Source organism: Haemaphysalis longicornis, unplaced genomic scaffold (assembly GCF_048455015.1).
Source record: "Haemaphysalis longicornis isolate Haplotype H1 unplaced genomic scaffold, Haemaphysalis longicornis Haplotype H1 scaffold_199, whole genome shotgun sequence".
Lineage (NCBI taxonomy): Eukaryota > Metazoa > Arthropoda > Arachnida > Ixodida > Ixodidae > Haemaphysalis > Haemaphysalis longicornis.
This window is the reverse complement of record NW_027526294.1, coordinates 76769-95908: the sequence shown is the minus strand read 5'-3', so window position 1 is coordinate 95908 and position 19140 is coordinate 76769. Positions and strand designations below refer to the sequence as shown.

Below are 19140 nucleotides of genomic sequence, written 5' to 3'. Positions count from 1 at the left end.
CAGTGCCGAACTGTGCTCCCAATCCTAATCTCTCGGTCATGTGCCAAAGCGCTTCGCAATCCGTTTTATGGCGTCCTTTTCGATTCCGTAAGTGAAGGGGGGCGGGTATGCCCGAAATTGAACTGGATCGGACTTATGCTTGTAGGCTCCGGCTCTTATGAATAAACATTTCCCTCAAACGAAAATAAACATTCTCTACCTCCATCAAAAAGAGCGACGTTATAGCGAAACAACCAAACCAAGCAAGACACGAAAATTTACCCGGCCTGTTGAAAACGCAGGAGACTTGCGGAGTGCACGCGCGGCAGCAAGGTCATCATCATCATCATCATCATCTCTACGCCCACTGTAGGGCAAAGGCCTCTTCCATAGATCTCCAATTATCCCGGTCCTGTGCTAACTGCGACCAATTTATCCCCGCAAACTTCTTAATCTTATCTGCCCATTTAACTTTCTGCCGGCCCCTGACACGTTTGGCTTCTCTATAGGGATCTACTCTGTTACCCTTAATGACCAACGGTTATCTTGCTTTTGCATTACATGTCCTGCCCACACCCACACAGCAAGCTCGGTGCTTCTCTCTCTCACCGTCGAGTTAACCCTAATCCTCCAACACAATCGTGTATGGTGCAAACGCGTAGACTACCCCCGTAAAGCTGCGCACATGATCGCGCGCATCGAAGCGAGAGAAAATCCCGAAATGGCGTTCCTCAAAGCGCGGCGGAAAAGTACAGGTTGCGTCAGGCGCGAGCTGCGAGTGAAACGTGCGCGCGCGTGTCTGCGAGCCGGGCAGCGTCGATATCCCACGTAGGAGCCGCGAGTGATACTTCCAATCCGCCCTCACGCAGCAGAAATAGTCAGGGGCGAAGCGTTACGGCTAGCTTCCTGGAAAGCAACAGCTAGACCGAAGGGGGAGAAAAGAAAAAAGGGAGGGGGGGCTGTACAGAAACAACAACAGCCGACCAGCAGGCGGTAAAAGACGGGCGCAAACAGAGTCCCGTGCTGTTTGCATTCCTCCTTTTACGCGTTCGCGGCGCACCGTAGGAGGCAACCCTTTTCCTTTTGCCAGCGCGGTATTGCAACCCACACTCTGACCTTTGTCGGCACGGAGAGACAGGTACATTTGGAGCTATACACCACCGCCTGACGGCGACAAGAACGAAATTAACGACGAAATAAGAGAGAGAGAGAGAGAGAGAGAGAGAGAGAGAGAGAGAGAGAGAGAGAGAGAGGGGGGGGGCACACATAAAAGCGAGACGAGCAAAAAATGGCGGTTGCTTCCCGCCGATAGGGACAACTGCGAATGCATTGTTAATGAGTAATTAAAAAAACCTGAACGAGCAGCCACAGCGGGCCGAATTTGATCGAGGTATCGGGATACCATCGGGGAATGGGCGCCAAGGAATCGAAAGCGTTGGCTTTTGCGGCGCCGAGCGCCGGCCACACATAAAACTTTACGACGTAATCGTCCCGTGGCAGTCAACTTCCACGGCAACACGGAGTACAAGGACCTTGGTGTCATTTCTCCGGGACTTCGACCTGTACGAAACCTTGTGAACGTGCTTGCCTTAACTTTACTACTGTGCGTCATGCTGTGTGCGTGTTCCTGCGTCTGTCAGTTTCTCTGTGTTTATCTACGTTTATTAGTGTTTGTACGAGTTTCTGCGCCTTCACTTCCTTCACTCATTTTCGCACCTGTCATGTTCATGTGGAGTAGCAAGCCAAGCTTGCTGCCAGGCTGACTTCTGTTCACCATTAAATGCATTCCTGAAGGCTTCATCAGAAGAGCTCACCTTTAGCGAACTGGACAGTGAGTTTCAGTGTATTGAAATGTCTTCTAAAAACAGTACCTTACGCGAGAAGGAGTAGCCGGCGCTCATATAAGACGTCAACCTCTCCTATTTTTTCGCCATGTAACAAAGAAAGAAGGAGTCATCTCTCCTCCTCCTCCTCCTCTTTCTCCTCCTCACAGGAGCGCTGTTCAGCATCCAAATGGGCTCCGCCACACCCGTTTTGCAGCTTGGGGGGGGGGGGGGGTATTGGGGGGGGGGAAGGGGGGAGACGCTCCACTTTATGCGACGCTGGCCACGTCCGGCTCTATGACACAGCGGCGCTGGGCACAAATATGCACAAGCAGCGGACTGCGGGGCACGCGCAGCTCGGCAGGCGTCCGGACAGCGGGAGGAGGAGACGGCGGGGGGAGGGAGAGTCGTAAAAATGTCCTCAGCGGCCAAATGCCTGCAGATGACGCAGCGCGGCCTCCCGCACGAGGCGCTCGCTTGGGAAAGAAGAAGAGGGGGACCCGGGGCTTCAAAACAAGCCGGGTTGATGAAAAACATGGCTCTCGGATTCTCCGGGCCTCCAGAGCGTCCCCGCAGAGCGGCACACGCCCTCCGCCATCTCTCTCGCCTAAACTCCCTTCCCTTCGTCCGCTTCATCTTTTTGACTCAAGTAGCGAGCAGCACGGTGTAAGAGCGAGTGTTCCTGGCCCTTTGCTCTCTCTCGCACACAAACTTTCCACAGCGATCGGCGGCGCAGAACGAAGAGTTCAGCCCAGCAGCGTCGCTGAATTCCAGCATGGCAGCGGAATGTTCCGACGCGGAAACTGTCTCGGATGTAGCTGAATGTGCGTGGAGAGGTGTTTGCTGGAAAGGAGCGTCTAAAGTGCCCGAACTGCGGCTCGTCACCTGTCGTCCAGCTACGTATCGCGGCCGCGGTTTCATGGTACGCAATACAGGCATCTTCAGGTTTACAACTGAATTACAATACGATGCCGTTCCTCTTTAGAGCGGTTGAGCGCGAATGCAGGCGTCCCAAACTCTTAAGGCACCGCACCCATTTTATTCACAGCCCTACTTGTTACTGCCAAGCCTGTGTGAACGAGAGTATGCTCTCCGCGAATATGACGGGACGCAATCACTCACGCCGTCGCTCTTGCTGATAATCACCACCCACGTGCATTTATGGCTGCCAGCTGTTTGAAGTTTTTTTTTTTTTTAATAGAGGTACGAAATTCGATGCGAGTGTGATTAAGAGTTTTGGGTATACCTTGTTGATTGGACATTTACATGCTTATTAGTTGAGATTTGCGCTTCTTGCCACACAATTTATAACTGGAAAACGTATTCGGGTGAAATATGCTCGACAGGCGTCGGCTGGCTGGTGTGAGTTGGGTTAGCGGTACAAAGACACTCGGTAATACGCCACTGCTCCAAGAAGGACGAGAACGGGGACGCTAGGCTACAGACCCATGCGGCTGTTCACTTATGAGGTTATCCTGGCTTGCCTGGCTTGTACCTAGTTGCAAACAGTATTTGCTGCACGATGGGCATCGAACGCCTGCTTACGAAATCGCTCACTCGCTCGCTTACTGGACGCTGGCTCGCTCGCTCGCTCGCTCCCTCCCTCCCTCCCTCCCTCCCTCCCTCCCTCACTCACTCACTCACTCACTCACTCACTCACTCACTCACTCACTCACTCACTCACTCACTCACTCACTCCAAGATGTACTGCCTTTGAAAACGTTGATTCTTTTTCTTCCAAATTCATCTTGTATACCGAAACCTAGAGAACGTAAAAACAATAGCGCAGCTCTACAAGCACGCATCTCCCGTTTGCTGAAACTTACTTTCGATTACTCGGCCAACTTTTCCATACATTTTAGAATTAGATTCTCGTGTGATAACAGGTAGCTATAAACCAGAATTTATTATTATGTGTGCCTGACATCAGTCCCCCGCTCATGCGGGCACTCTGTATACGCGGTTAGATGAACGACGCATTTGACAGCCTCCTCTTTAAAAGTTTTACACTCCACCTCACTAATTCTCAGCGGCAAGTTCCTGGCGCCTGCGTACTCAGTCACCGAATTCCTCGTCGGAATGTTCCGAGCTGCGATCTTGCGGACGCCTATTTATGGCTGCTTACTAACACATGGCAAATTTCGCCCTCCTGAAGGTTTAGTTGTAACTTACATATACACTACAGACCATGCCACTCGTGTGAAGAGCAGCTCTTGCGTAGCCGCAAATGTCGGGTCTTTCCGGAAACTCGCGTTGACCTCGTTCGTCGGTGAGGCATAATTCACCCTCTCTTCTCCGCGACCTAACCTGTCAGCGTCCGCTGCCTGCCCTGATCTCGATAAGCTCGGGGCCATGATAAACGAGGGCTCATTAGTTCCCGTTAACTCCGATGCAATGATATTTGCTGCCCAGGGCACCAGCTATAGGCTCATGCGGTGGCGAAACTGTACACGTAACGCTCCTCTATTTTTGCTCGCATTGCTTCGTTTGCGCCTTCGCTGCCGCATTTTTTTCTTATTCTGTTCACACCGAGCACGTGTAGAAATTTTTCTTCGCAAGGCACTCAATGACAGGATAAAATGGTGTACGGATTACACCATGCGGGGAAAGTCACATCTGGATGTCGTACCTGTTTTCTGGAATCTCAACCGACTGGTCTCAAGCATTAGCGGTTCTATGCACTATTCGTGCTTGAACTATAGCAGTCTTATGGACGTTGAAACGCTAGTCATATGCCTCGTTCTGACACCCGCACGTACACAGTCATGAATTAAACGCGTGTAACGCTTGCTAACCCTCATTTAACGAAAAAAGTAACTAACTGCAAGGTAGTCACCGTTATGCGCGCTATAAAACGCGGTGCCTGCGCCGCTCCGCTCCATCGTTCCAGCGCCGTTCCTCCGCTGCCCAACGCTGCAACGTGAACCCCCTATGCGTCGCATATACACAGGGGTTCCCGTGAGGGGAGGTGGAAGTTTTCCTTCAGACAGCGGTTTATAAATGCGCGCTAATCTGCAGCTTTCGTGCAAAGCACAATGTGTTAACCCTGGAGAAGCAATTTTGCATCACTATGTTGTTGATTACCTGGGAGTTCAGGTTTCAGGTTTTCGTACAGGGCATCCCTTGACCGCTGAAACAGAAGCGCTCAAATTCGTTGCAAAAGTTCAGTCAAAACAACGATAAAGAGTGCAATCCAAGGCCCCCGTCGAGCGTGAAGCATTCAACTGCGGAGAGCGGAGTTTGTAAAATGTCGAGCTGACGAGCTGGCTGTGATGATTTTTGTCTGCGAGTGGAATGCACTGCAGTGCCGACACGGGGAGGTTTTCACCTCTGGGAGGTTCTCTCGTCACGGGCAATTTCGTCTCCTTTTCTCCCTGCATCTTTTTTTTTTTTTCTCCCCAAGGCAGTGGCAGCGGCGCAGCAAGAGCGCGCTTTTTATCGCGACCTGCGCTCCGATCGGCAACAAGTTTTCGCGTCTAGCTAGCTCACCTTGGGTCTCATTTTTCTTCTTTTCTGCCGCCGCTGGTGGTATAGCGGTGGTCCACTGTCCTCGATCGTAAAAGCGCCGCCCGTGGCCCCTCTGCGCGGAGCCAGGTGAAGAGAGCCTTGACTCCCGAGCGAATCACGTGACCCGACCCACCGTGCCATGGGGCACGACGGCCTCTGGGCAACACCCTCTGAGGAACGGTGCCGGTCTGGGATGGAGCGCCAGGAGTACGGCTTTCGACGCCTATGGCAAACACTTACGGCGCTGTTCCTTAAGCGTAGAAATTTTTGAACGGAGGGCGATTTCCTAATGGTCCCAATATGTCGAATTCGGAGAGCTTCGGGCTTTGACAACTGCTGTGAAAAAAAAAAAAAAATCACTCTCATTGGTACACGCACAAAGCTCACGTCCAAGCGTTTATAAACTCTAAACTTCACGTGTTCTTTGCACAGTTAACAAGGCAGCCGTGTTGGGCGCCGAAACGTCAAGTGTATGGTTTTTCTTTATCTGTAGTCGGCGTTTTTTTATTATTACTATTCTCATAGAAAACCACTCGCAACGCTCGGCAACTTCTTTAAAAGTTATCGCCGAAGCCTCGCGCATGCCTTAATATTATGGCTCCGTACGCCACACAATGAAGATTCTTCGGAAAGATGCGGTTATTCTCGATTTCGTTCCCTGCTCGTCAAACATGAATTTTTTATGCGGATGCGCCTCCCCTGCCGCCACGCTCATGCAGCAACACCCGACTTTTAGCGGAGTGTCTGATAATCAGTCGGTGTGGTCGGAGAAGCATCTATATACGAAAAAAGAAAAAAAGAACTGGACCGAGAGACCGCTACTGTAAAGGCCACAAACTCGGCCACCTTCCACCCCTTGCTGTGGCTTAACTATAGCGTTGACACGCCAGCACAAGAACAGTATTACTGACATAACGGCTTACTGCCATACTGCATTACTGATAGTAACGGACAAATAGGGCAATTTGAAGGGGAGAGCGTTTTATATTCGCCTCGGAGGTCTCCCTCCAAGTAGGTCATTTGAGGGTCGCATCTGTGTCCGGCCGAGCGAGCGCTGCCGTAGTTGGCAGCACCGGGAATATAACTGGGCCCCGTAGTTAGCGCAGGTAAAGCCCTACATGGTAAGTAAGCCTAGGTCACCAAGAACAAATGATGTACGAAATTCAGCGCCAATGTGTACTGCACTACATTCGAATCATATAAGCTTAGTAGATATCAAAAACCAGCCACGGCGGCTTACAGTGGCTAAGACAGTAACCCTGCTTTGGCTACCGAAGCCGTGTTCCTGATTTTTCTTTGCCAGCACTTTCTTCGCTCTTCGACCAGGGATTTACACACACCACCTAACACCCCCCTAACACAACCCCAGAAGGATTTCAACCCCCCCCCCCTCCCACTCCCCCCAAAAAAGCTTCCACAACCGCAAGCACTCTGCCCAGGGATTTATGCACCCCCCAGCCGCGACCATCTCCAACACCCTCCCAGGAGGGTTTAACCCCCCCCCCCCCCAAAAAAAAAAAAAAAAAAAATCGACATTCTGGATAAACCGTTGTCTTCGGCCCGTTTGTCAAATCGCACAGCTTCGACAGGGACCCCATTGCACTTCGAGTAAGTGTCAGCGAAAACATTTTTCTCATTTCTTTTCCGCGCATACCAGTCACTATAGTCGCCGTCCGCCTTTTTTCTCATAATCGCCACAACCTTTACAACACCTATACAGTGACTAGAACGGAAGGACGTTTATTCTGCCTTGTTTGTCCCTGCAACCGTAGCGGACCCCGGTGCATCCGGAAAAGTCATTCATGCGAATAGCGATCACCGTCACGCGCGTTGCAACAATCGTTTCGCAAAGGCCTTATAGGCGATCAGTTCGCGTTGCGTCAGGGTTGCCTCTAATACAGTAGGTAGGAGATCAAAGCCCAGTCGTCATTAGTGGCCTCGCTTCCCGGATGGCTTGTGACATTTCCTCAATCGGTGGTCCAGGGGAAGAAGATGAGGTCTTAGTGGAGAGAGAGAGAGAGAGAGAGAGAGAGAGAGAGAGAGAGAGAGAGAGAGAGAGAGAGAGGGGAGGGAGGGAGGGAGGGAGGGAGGGAGGGAGGGAGGGAGGGAGGGAGGGGGAGAGAGAGAACGGTCTTTAATGAAACTCATGAGGTTAGCCTGGCTTGCTACGCCAGATGATTAAAAAAATGATAATGGAAGATGTTGTGTCATACGTTGTTCCAATGTTGTGCCATTTGTACCGCGGGTCCCTGCGCATGCGCGCGCTGAGTGAGTGCCATTATCTGCCCTGTTCTCTGATAAGAGCCGCGCCTACCTTCCGCTTCTTCTTCGACCAACATCTGGTGACCAATAAACATGGTCTGCTCGTCCCGGTTCATTACTGCCTCCGTCTAGTCAAGAACATAACAGAAGATAAGATGACGACGACGGCGATGGGGATGACGATCCGCATGTTTGTATAGAGCTTGTTATAGACACTGGTCCATTCTTGTGTTTCCGAGGAAAGTCAGTAAGTTTTGCATCCCCAGCTTCCTCGCTCAAAATTCCGAATTCTCAGGAACCTAGTGGAACCACTGCAGGAAAGTGATATTTCGCATGGAGCAAGGAGTCGACTTGCACATGAACACTGTAAAGACACTTTTCAGACTTCTAAATAGTTTTTGCCTCACTCGCTGTCAAATGTTACCGCCCATACATTTCAATGGGATAGTTCCTTTGAATATGGAACGTAATAGAGTTAAGCGCAAAACTTGATGCTCCGCACAATTCAAGCTATCGCCCTCAGTATTAGCAGTGCCAAAATTCTTTAAATTACACTAAATAACTGTAGAGTAATTACTTCTGAAAGAATTCGATGATCCGGAAAGCTGCACATGCATGGGGCGCACGGCAAGCTCGTTAAGGGCACGATCGGGGGCCCAACATGTCGCTCAATTGCAGTTTTTGGAACAACTGCATACAGCTGCTGGTGGCCTTCAGTTCTGTCTTCGCGCTCAGAACGGTACAAGAAAGGCAGACAAAAACGGAAGCCACATGAAAAAAAAAAAAAAAAGACGTCAATACTCCATATCCAAGCGATCAACTCATTTTCAAGCGATATAGGAAACAAGGAGAAACGGTATCAGAACGTAACGCTGTGCCACGAGTTTCACCCTCCACTTCGACTTCCCGATTAATCTGCCTAATCCCTAACAACTTCCGTTATTAAGCCAGACCCAATCTACCTCCAAACTGGGGGCCCTCCACATAAGCTCCCTACGTATGGACCGCGCCCCGAGGCCCGACACGCCGCGCGACCCTAAATCAGGGCCGAGCGGCGATATCAGTTACTTTATTTTCGCATCCGCATTCAACGGAGTGAGCCAAAATACGGATAAAGTGAGGACGGGAAGACAAACAAAACTAACGAGCACACAGAGTATACGGAAGCGGGCCGCTTCTGCAGCCATAGAGGATTCGCCGCCCGCAGGGCTTCGCAAACGGAAGGCCGGCTATGAAGGACGACTCGCCGCTGTGTATGCACACACGCCACGTGAGAATATTTTAAAGAGTGAGCAAAAAGCGCCCGGGGCTAAGCTCGGGGTCGCTAACGACATATAAAAGCGCACCGGCACAGACAAAATAAATAGCCGTATAGCGCGCGCGCGCGCGTTGATGCAAAAGGCGACGGCCACACGAGACGAAGCCTTTCGTTCTTCTCCGGTCACACTTATTTTACTCTTGCACTTTTCTTTGCACTTTTATTTTTTTCTATTTTTCTCCAATGAGTGGCGCACGGCTCTGTTTGTGTACCTAGCAGAACCAGGAAGGTACGGCGAGGCGACGAAGGCCTCCGCTCCGCCCGCAAGGACCTGTCCCGTCGCGTGCCTCCTCCTGTGCGCGCTCCGACGCACGTTGCCGTGACAGGCGAGTTTGAAGCACAAAACCAGGGAAGGCCTTCTAAAACGGTTGCGCCGGCAGCCAATGGCGACTCGCATCGGCGTTATGCGTGTCACCCGTGACGATCAAATGATAAATAACCTAAGCGGCCGAGTTCCTTTCTGCTTCCACGAATAGAGATAGGACAGCTGCGGCTAGTTGTTGGTACAAATTTATTCCCTTCAAATGCAGCACACGGAATTATTATAATTAACGCTTTGCTATATAAGTTCCCCGCGGCTGAAGTCCGTACGTACGCGTTTGAGTGGCCAGCGCTTTCATCGAAACTCTGCTTACAACTTTTTTTGCCCGTCCCGATGATTTCGTTGTAACGAGAATTTACGGTATACGCAATCCTACGGTCTTAAAAGCTGCCTCTCGGAAGTCTTGCTCACGGTGCATGCAGGCAAGCTACATCGGTGACTTTCTCCTGCGGCGCATATGTCCTCCCACAGCATGTGCAAGCAGGAAAGGGTGCCCGTAAACGTTATCGCACGAAACAAGCAATTATTCGATGGAAGCTGCAGCCCGCTTATTTAAAGGTGCAGAATCCGCCACAACCACAAATATTTTGATTAATCATCAAATCCCCAATAAATACCTTTTAAAGTGCCTATACTGCCATTAATCCTTAAAGGGTGCTAAGCTGCAACGGAAGTGGAAACTTAAAATCAAACTTATGTCTGCGATACTAAACCTAAGCTTGGATACATAATTTGAAGCCCAGGCCTTTCCTCATAACGACATAAAAACGTACATTCCTTTAGGAGCGCTCGCTTTGAAACCCGATACTGCTATTAGAAAATAAAAACTATGTTAAGAAACAAGAAAGAGCTGCAGCCCTAACAAATCACGGTAATGAAGTCATTATTAGCGCCGGGGCCCGAGGTTCGCGGATAGGATGTAGTTATAGGATGGGCGCGCATCTTGCGCATATTTGAATTTAAGAGTGTCGAAAATCGCTCGGACTATTTGATAGCTGACTTTCCAATCTAGGAAACCGCCGCTGGCCACGAAAATGAGGGAAGGCACGTTTGAAGACCGCGGAAAGAAGTCTAAATTAGGCGCCAAGAGGAAGAGCTTCGGGGACCACGTCGACTTGAGTGCTTCTCAAATTTTATTACTACAGCCGGGCGAACTCTTATTTGACTTACTCATCGCAGGCGTGGCTCTTATCCGAAACTTTTCATTCGCTACCCCCCCCCCTCTCCATTTGCTTTCCTCAGGTCAGACTTGTTAAGACAATTTGAAAAACTCGAAGGAAGTTGGCGTATTTGCGCTCGAGTCTGCCGTTATTGAGGGGAAAAGCGTTCCGGGCGCTACGACCGTGTGCCGAAGCAATTCCCCCCAGCGGAATCTCGTTAAACGGGAATCGGTTAAACGAAATTGCTGTATAAGCGGGACAAACACCCGGCCCCGCTTCAAGGTACTTTTTTTTTTTTACTAATAAGCAAATCGCTAAGCGGAACTTCGGATAAACGCACATTTTCCCTTAAACGGGATGTCACCGTAAACAGATGTGAAAGGCCGGTTCTGAAGCGTTTATTTCTCCTAAACTAACTACAGATAAACGGCTTCGCAATCACATTTATTACGGAGCCAAGGAAACTGGTTCGGGTTCAGTGGCGCACGAATTGACAAGACGCCATAAAATATAGACTATAGACAGAATGTTGATAGCATATAGGATATACAGAATACAGGATACGAAATATAGTAGACAGAAAATACAATGTACAAATAGAATACACTATATAGTATGCTGCAGAAAAAAAAATGTATGCGTGGCTTCTTTAAGGTGATTGGCGCAGTGTAGGCGTTTTTCTTTTTTTTTTTTTTTTGTGCACGAGGTCACCGAGGGCACTGAAGACCGAATTTAAGCCCGTGCGGTGAAGACGGAGATTGCTCCACAAGGATCCATCGGAGGTCCGCTGAGTACTAGGTAAGCCAAGTACTCTGGGATGTATGACGATGGTGTGGGAAACAAGGGGAGGTTATTGTAGGGCTACACGCATGCAAGGGGCAGGCCTTGATCTCTTGGCAGTCGGGACAGCAAGTTGTTTCTTACAGTAGGAAGTTGCAGAGCATTACTCGGACAAGCGGAGTATTGGTATCGTACAAAACAACAGAACAACACTCTGGTCACCCGTTTTTGGGGATGTGTGCTTTTTGGTATTGAATGAACACTGCCACTTCGAAAAGGCAAGTGCCCGTTTCCCCGGTGTTTCTGTACTACTCGTCTATTCGCTCCTTGTACGTCAAGGCATCTTCTGCCGGCGTTGGGTATGGCAAGGGGATTGAGGGCAAAGTGGTGTGGCAGGTATTTTCCTTCGATGTCCTCGTGGTTAGGTATCCAAAGCAGGGTGACTGTAATGATGTGGTTGCGGTCGTAGGATTCCACTACGTAGCGCGAATGGAGTTTCAGTACGTCGTGTGCATCGAATCGCTCGTATCCGTGCAGATACTGATGTTACAGCCATCGCGTTGAGCCACTTGTACGGTGTATATGACCGTATGTGTTCCTAGCCCAATGACATTAGAATATTGTTAAGAGGGTTCTTCCGTGCGGATGATAGTGCACCGGATGTAATGCTGCGTACGCGTGTGATCCCGTGTTGAACTGCTCCCCGTGCGTGTATGTTGTCATGCATATATCCCCACGCTGTGATTCGTTGCCTATTCACGACGTCACTAACCGTGCAGGTTTCGTTTTTTCGTGTGTGTTCGGGAATGTTCCATTACCTGGGACGGAAGGGCTAATTTCCGCCTCCCATTGATAATTGTCCGTTTGAGGGTGTCGCGAGAGATGTGTGCTCCTTATCGTTGCGCGGTCGTAACTAACCTTGTTTAGATAAGACAGTGGTGCCAAGACGCGTGCTCTTCGCTCGGAATACTGCACGCGGGCGCTTGCGCGAAGCGCTTTCACCGTAGGCTGTACATTCCGTGTGGACGTGCACATTTCATTTTACGCAATGCGTAAGACAACAGTGAGACCGAACGCTAGCTCTAGCCAGCACAGAAGCCTATACCGGTATGATGTGATTATAGAGCTAATCCGGGGACCCGTGACCTCCGTCTCCGCGGGGCTAATCGCATCAGAGTCAAGCTGCGCGCGCTGCTGCCTCTTCCAGCTCTGTAGGCCGGAGGAAACACTCCGAGGAGAAGGACCTAATTATATAGAAGGCGCGCTTGCCTGCGTCTCGAGCAGATCACGCGTGGCCGCCCGAGGCGGTCGTGTACGCTGTCGGGGTAATTCTATTTGGATCGACATTTCTTTGCCCCCCAGGTTCAAAGAGACCGCCGAGCAGAAGGCGCACGGAGACAGACGAACCGGCACTCGCGCTAGCGAAAGACGTGAGCGAGGCCGGAGGACGGGCTTTGTCTTGAGCAACTCGGGGCACAGTTGTTTCTAACCGTGAACCAGAACTCGGGTCGACACATGGGGCTCGTATGAACACCTTCTTTCGTCGACGACAGGCTTTCGAATAGCGAGGAGGTCGCGCAGGAGGAGAGCATAGCACGGCGTACGTCCGATGTTTTCCTCTGAACAGAGGCCTTGTTGTACATACATACAGACAGGGATCACTGCGAGGAAATATGAACAGTCGCCAGACGCTTTCTTTGCCCACCACGACCTGTTTGCACTTTCAAGTGCAGACGCCAAGCAAGACGACGTTCCATTACTTCTCCTTACGCGTACGTGGTTCTTTTTTCTTGCACTGATCATCTTCAGTGCGAAGACAGTCTCGAAATCGCTTTCACATTCCCTTCGCCACATTTCCAATGCTGCGACCCCTGAAGCCATTTTATTCCGTAGCATTCTTTGCCGAGTACCCCCAAAGCCAGGACCGTGTAACGCCCTGATTTTCTACAAAAATGCAGATATTGCGAAAGTACCACATATAATTGCTATAACAGCGTAAATGGTGATTACTTGTTGCACGAAATTTTGAAAACCTAAAAAATAAGAAAAATGTGAAATAATTACGGAAAATGGCGAGCCGTGTAACGCCCTGCATTTCCACAATTATTCAGATTTCGCGAAAGTGCAACCTGTAATCGTTATAACAGTGTAAATGTAGAGAATTGGTCGAACGAAAATTCGAAAATTAAAAAAAATAAGAAAAAAATCCCGCCATCTCCACCAAGTGAATGATGATGAGAGGGGCGAAGCTAAAATGCTTATCGGTGAAACCGTGAAACATTGTTATATGTCTTCTTGACGGCGGGCAACATCTGAATGAGTGAAGGACATAAGGCGCGTTCGTAGCCATGCTCGCGTCTCGGTTTTTAGCTCAGTGGGAATTGCGCCACGTGCCTCCCGTCGCGGCCAGACAGTCGTGGGAACGAAACCGGGCGCCGCCGCGTCAAGACCACCACTCCTCGCTCGCAAAGCTTAAGACTTCCCACCGCTCCGTTGACAAGCCCGTCGACGATGTCGATGTTTGTGGTGATTATGTAGGGCTTGTTTGGGACGATGAGAATCTCCATGGGTAAGATGGCGAATTCGGTGTGTGACATTTTAGCCACCTTGGCCGTCGCCTTCTGCAGAGCGTCTTGCGTCGCGTACCCCCGGTACGTGTCTTGAGCTCGCAGGCGACGAACGACAACCTCTTCTTCTTCCTCTCCTCCTTGTTGGGTAGCAACGAACGCGTTGAACGTTTTGACCTCTTCGGCCAATCTTTGGTTGGCCAATCCCTAGGGGGATCCTGCCACAATCATCATCGTGGTGCCGTGTACAGCAGCAACGAGGGACGGGACAGGGCCCGAGCAAGAGGAGCTTCGCCCCTAAAATATTAAGCAATTACGGAAAATGGCAGCACGTATAACGACCTGCATTTCCACAATAATGCAGATTTCGCGAATGTTCCACTTCGTATCGTTATAATAGCGTCAATGGAGATAATCGGTAGGACAGGATTTAGAAAAACCAAAAAAATTTGAGTGCAAAAACTCACACTCAAGGCAAACGACATAAGAATGCTACGTAGATAATTCTATGAATTTCTGCAGAATTTGTTCTGGTCCAAAACCGTTTTATTCGTTTTCTTTTTACTTGCTTCCCTCCCGTTCCTTGGTAGCCAAACTGTTGCTTGAGTCATTTACCCGCTCTGCGTCATTCGTATTACACAGCCTGACCCATTTCACTAAAAAGCACTTTACCCAACGCGTAACTCTGATGCGCGTTGCGAGCTTTCCGAGCGCCACGCCCTGCACATTAGTTTCCGTGTCATTTTCGTAGGATTTGATTTTTGCAACGGTCATATACAGCCACAGCCCATCACGCCTAAGTGGCAACGTGCCTGTGGATTGAAATGCTCTTATAAGACTTTCTCTTATTACAGCGTCTCCTGGGTAACCAGCTCGGGAAGCGCGCGCCATCGAGCGCTCTGTTTACAAGCAACACTACCAAGCAACGAGTATCTGCGTTAAGAGTCCTTTAAATAACTTTCTTTCGGTTGGCATTCAGCCCCCCATAATTGCGACGTCTTTCGTGAAGACGGCTTTCCCTCATCATGCATATGCCTGCAGCGAAGTATCATTTGCCGAAATTCTCCGGTCGGACAACAGCAGCAACAAAATTGCGGTAGCCGTCGTCCATGTAAGACTGTGGCTGCATAAACATTACATGCGGCGTTAATCCTCGCAAGGCGCATCTCAAGACGACTAAGGAAAATTAGTTGTAATTGCTGCAAGCTTGCCGTAAACTATCTGAGCCTCTGAAGGCACTGATTGTCAGCGGGTCGTGGCTCATATTGAATATCAAATAGAGAAATTTTGGCGGGGAACGTAAAAAAATTAATAATTACGGAAAAACTTGTTTTACAGTTAGGTTACATATGGATCGGGACAGAGAACACAGGGGGGGGGGGGGGACGACGACTCTCTGCGCGAGCAGCACGCACACGCACCACTCAACAGTACAAAGCTCGCACCGTACACGCTCGTTCGTATAAACATCCGGCCGCGGACGCTGCTGCGGTGGTGGCGAGTGCTTCGTGCTCCGGGTTTGTCCTCTCGGCAGGCCGCCGGTGTTCGCTTTTGTTTTCGCCTCTGGGCAGGAGAGAATTCTCCGAATCGTCGGAGCTGGCTGACATTACGAAACATTTTTTTTACACGTAGCTAGCTTTTCATCAAACCGTACACCATGAAAACCATTTCGGGGGCACGTTTCTGACGATCACGAAACGTGCAAAATTCTGGGGGGAAAATATGCATGCACAAAAAAAGCAATATGTTTTTTTTACGAGGTCAAGAAAACTGACCGAGGCTTCACAATTTAGAAGGAATGATAATGAGACGTAAAGAAAACTTTAAAGTTGCGCATGAGTTGACAAAAAAACGAGGTTTGAAAAATCTCCACTGGCTATACAGCCGAGCCTTGTACGCACAGTCGTTTTTCAACCTCTATTTCGCAGTGCTTAAAATGATGCAATGAAACTTCTGATACCGCTTGTCTAGACTGTCGGCTGAGCTGGTGTTAAAATTTACCATAACTACCTTGCATTCTTGCTAATATACCACAAAAGTTTTTATAGCGACCGTTGGGTGCAGAGAATCGATGTTGCTTTCTAAACAGAACTGGCAACATTGCAGCATATGTCTACTTTTGTTTTGTTCAAGCGTACATCTTCTGTTTATAAGTATGGTCTAAATACTCGTAACTGTCAGTATGAAGATACTACGTATATAACGACCAAACAAGCTCGGAAGGCCCTCCCTAAATACTCAACACTTTCCGGAAACTACTACTGTAATTTGGTCCGGGCAACCACGAACAAAACACAGAAAAAAATATTATCCGACATAATGCGCTGAAAGTTGCAGAACACGTAACCCACGCATTGCTAATCATTCTGTAGACCGCAATTTGAGGTAAAATGAATTTAATACCAACAGGAACCCTTTGGTCACAGATTTTAATTTATCAAGAATAACACTGCTCGTAAAAGTAAGGAATTAGAAAGTTTTGAGTTGATATTTCCGACAAAAAAAAAAAAGGTTTTTCCTCCTCTAATTGAAAGAAGCGAAGACTCCTGTCAACTCTAAGCATTTCTCGACCTCCAGTCCGTATAATGTTGTCCATTATTCCCCGCCGGTCACATTCCTTTCGGAAAGGTCCTTGCGAAGCAACTCAGCCGTAAATTCACGAGCCCCTTGTTGATGGCCCTGCTTTTATCTTAAGCCATTCCCCTGACACACCGGCCCACTGGCTTGGCCTGGTCTCCGGCCAACCAAAGCAAACAACCTCCCGAGGAGAGACGCGGTACGCCACCGGCATTCTCCACGAGACCGCGGCCAAGATCGACCCCCTGACGAGTGGCCACTTTAAAAACTGGCAAGCAGCCGCGGCTGTCCACTAAACGTGGAAGAATACTTTCGCACACACACACAAAATACAGACGATCGCTCCACACACGAGGCGAAAGTCACGTGGTAATTTGAGTCGTCGCGCACTTAGCACTAACTTTTGGCATCCAAAGCATGCGCCCAGCTGCTTACCGCAACGTCCGACCGTACCTCGCTCGAGCACGCAAACTATTTCAGTTTGTTGACAAATGTCTAGGTAAGCGTGGCGTTTGTAACTCAGACCAGTTTATTTAGAACGAGCGCAACGAAATCACAGTCAAATGAGGAGCGCTGAAAACGAAACCGAACTATAAAAGGAGAAACGCGGCACGGAGACTGACGTGGCGCGAGTTTTAAATTCGAATACCGAACGCCCGCAGTAAGTTCAGGTAAAAGAAATCTGAGTTGACGGGTTACCGAGACACTCTTTCGAAAAACAAAAGTTTTTTAGCGACAGATACCCCTCCTGTCAACCATGACGGCGAGCGGCAATGTGCCTCTGTTTACACACACGGTCACGACACACGAGAGACGCAGGTGCGGCCGAGGAACGGACCAGCTCACCCGTACCCGAGCCGAAGAGCGTCTGTCCCTGGAAGAAGTACTCCAACTCGGCGTTGTAGTGCTCGGTGTAGGCCCCCAGCCGGTTGCCCGTGCTACGCGACTCTGTCCAGTGCACTTTCGCCAGTCCGCGCATGAACACGCGCACCGCTTTGAGCCGCATGTCACCCTTGAGTTCGAGCACGCACTTGCCGCGCACCGCCTGACCCGGGTGGTACACGCTGCGGTAGCCGTCCAGCGCAATGTCGAACGTCTTTAGCTTGCCCATGGCTCAGCAGCAGCCTCGTGGCCTCGCCTCTCCGTCCCCAGCGGCGCATCGGCGCTTCGCACCGCAGTCAGCCCGCACCGGGACTGCGGCCGCTTCGACCTCCGAGCGCGTGCGGCGACGGCCGACGCGGGCGACGCTGGCCCGCCTCGTTCACGCGGTGCATCGCAGAGTGCGCAGTCGACGCTGAAACAACATCCACGCTGGTCGCGCTGCTCGCTTTTCAGCAGCGGCGGCGGCGTCCTCCGATCGAAGACACCGGGAGGAGGCAGAGGAGGTCTGATTGCGTAGGGAGGAGAGTGGACTGTGTGGCGTCTCGGGAATGCGCTGGAAATCTCGCGCTGTCCCGCCCTGGCGAGAGACGAGCGAGAGCTCGCCGCACAACCGAAACCAGCTAGTAGCAGACGAAGCAATCACGTACGAGACGGCAAACCGCGTCAGGCCTCGGAACTGCGTCGTCGCTATGCCATTGAATCCGGACCTCGTGCCCCACAAACAGCTGGAGATGATCTAGGTGGGCAAGGCGCGCGAGGTATGCGCTTTTCTGGCCCCCCACGGCGCGTAGGAAGCGCTTTGCATGACAATTCATTCAGGGAGTTCGATGACAAACGGAGATGGTGCTGCGCCCTGGAGGGACAGCAGAGAGGCTTCCGAACACTCGAGCTCCGTCGCGTTGAAATCTCCTTTGCAGGTGAATAGAGGGCGCAAGCGTTGCAAGCTGCTGCTCGAATGGCGAAGTAAGCGGCATGCGATAAATACGCTTGTGCTAGAAGGTCCTTTTCAACCGTTGCTCTATTCTGTATAAATAAAACCGCAGACAAAAATACTTCTTTCTATTTTCAGTTACGAGGTATATGAGAGGTATACGTCGTGTATGAGAAATTCGAGCCCAGATGAACTTTCGTTCCGTACTACGCTTTCCGCCGACGGCCCACCAATGCGGAAGGAAGTGGATCCGCGCCTATGAAAATGCATCTCCGTGAGAGTGTGTTCGGTGGTTCTTATTGAAATACGACAGCGGAGAAGGTCTGCATATAATGCCAATAATGCTCCAGCCCTCCCTGGAACCATTCCCGAGCCTACTTTATTCTTTTCTGCTACGGCATAGGAGTTCAGAGCAAACCTATTGCATTCATTGTAGTGTAGGCCTTTCCGGTCACTGCTTTTTCTTTCTTTCACGCCTGCAATTAACTCTACCCACGAAATTTCCGTCGGTGTGTTCATCTCCTGCTTTACCCCATTTGTTCCTATATAGATGGCTGACCAAGACGACGGTCTCTGCTGTGGCCGCGTCACGCTCACTGTGGGGGATGTTTCTGCGCCGCGCAAAGAACCGGCTCCCAGTATAAAACAATATTAATAAAATTTAAAAAAAAAGTCCTTGGGCCTTCATATTTTTAAATGACCGGTTATATTGCCCTTGAAGCATGTCTTCCTAGCCATGCATTTGTGCGTAGAGGAGAAGCTGACCTTAGGGAATCATTGTAAGCTTGGCTTTTGTAGGATGGCTTTCCCACATCGAGCATTGCACAGTGAAGCACGTCCTTCTTCGGAGGGAGTATCATCACAAAAAGTGGCTCTAACATGTTTTATTCAGACTATCCCGAAACAAATTGTATCCGCTAAGACGACTCCACCATTATGCCGCGTTTTATTTACTTGTCTTGGAGTTAGTTCACAATGAAGTTGTAAAGGTCACAGAATCACTACCGTCTGCTGTCAACACGGCTATCTACG

General features: G+C 50.0%; 1 protein-coding gene across 2 annotated transcripts in view; it reads right to left on the bottom strand.

The window, feature by feature from the left end:
* The window catches only part of LOC144166920 (arrestin domain-containing protein 3-like), an 87201-nt gene extending 69321 nt beyond the window's left edge, over nucleotides 1–17880 (bottom strand). Inside the window, exon 1 of one of the 2 annotated variants that reach the window (XR_013321790.1) lies at nucleotides 17148–17880. Coding sequence is in view for 1 of the 2 variants with exons in the window: in XM_077696369.1 (XP_077552495.1) it covers nucleotides 17148–17406 (259 nt within the window). In the remaining variant the exon portion in view is untranslated. The remainder of the gene's footprint in view (nucleotides 1–17147) is intronic. The other variant, XM_077696369.1, reaches the window with a different exon arrangement.
* Nucleotides 17881–19140: the final 1260 nt, after the last annotated feature.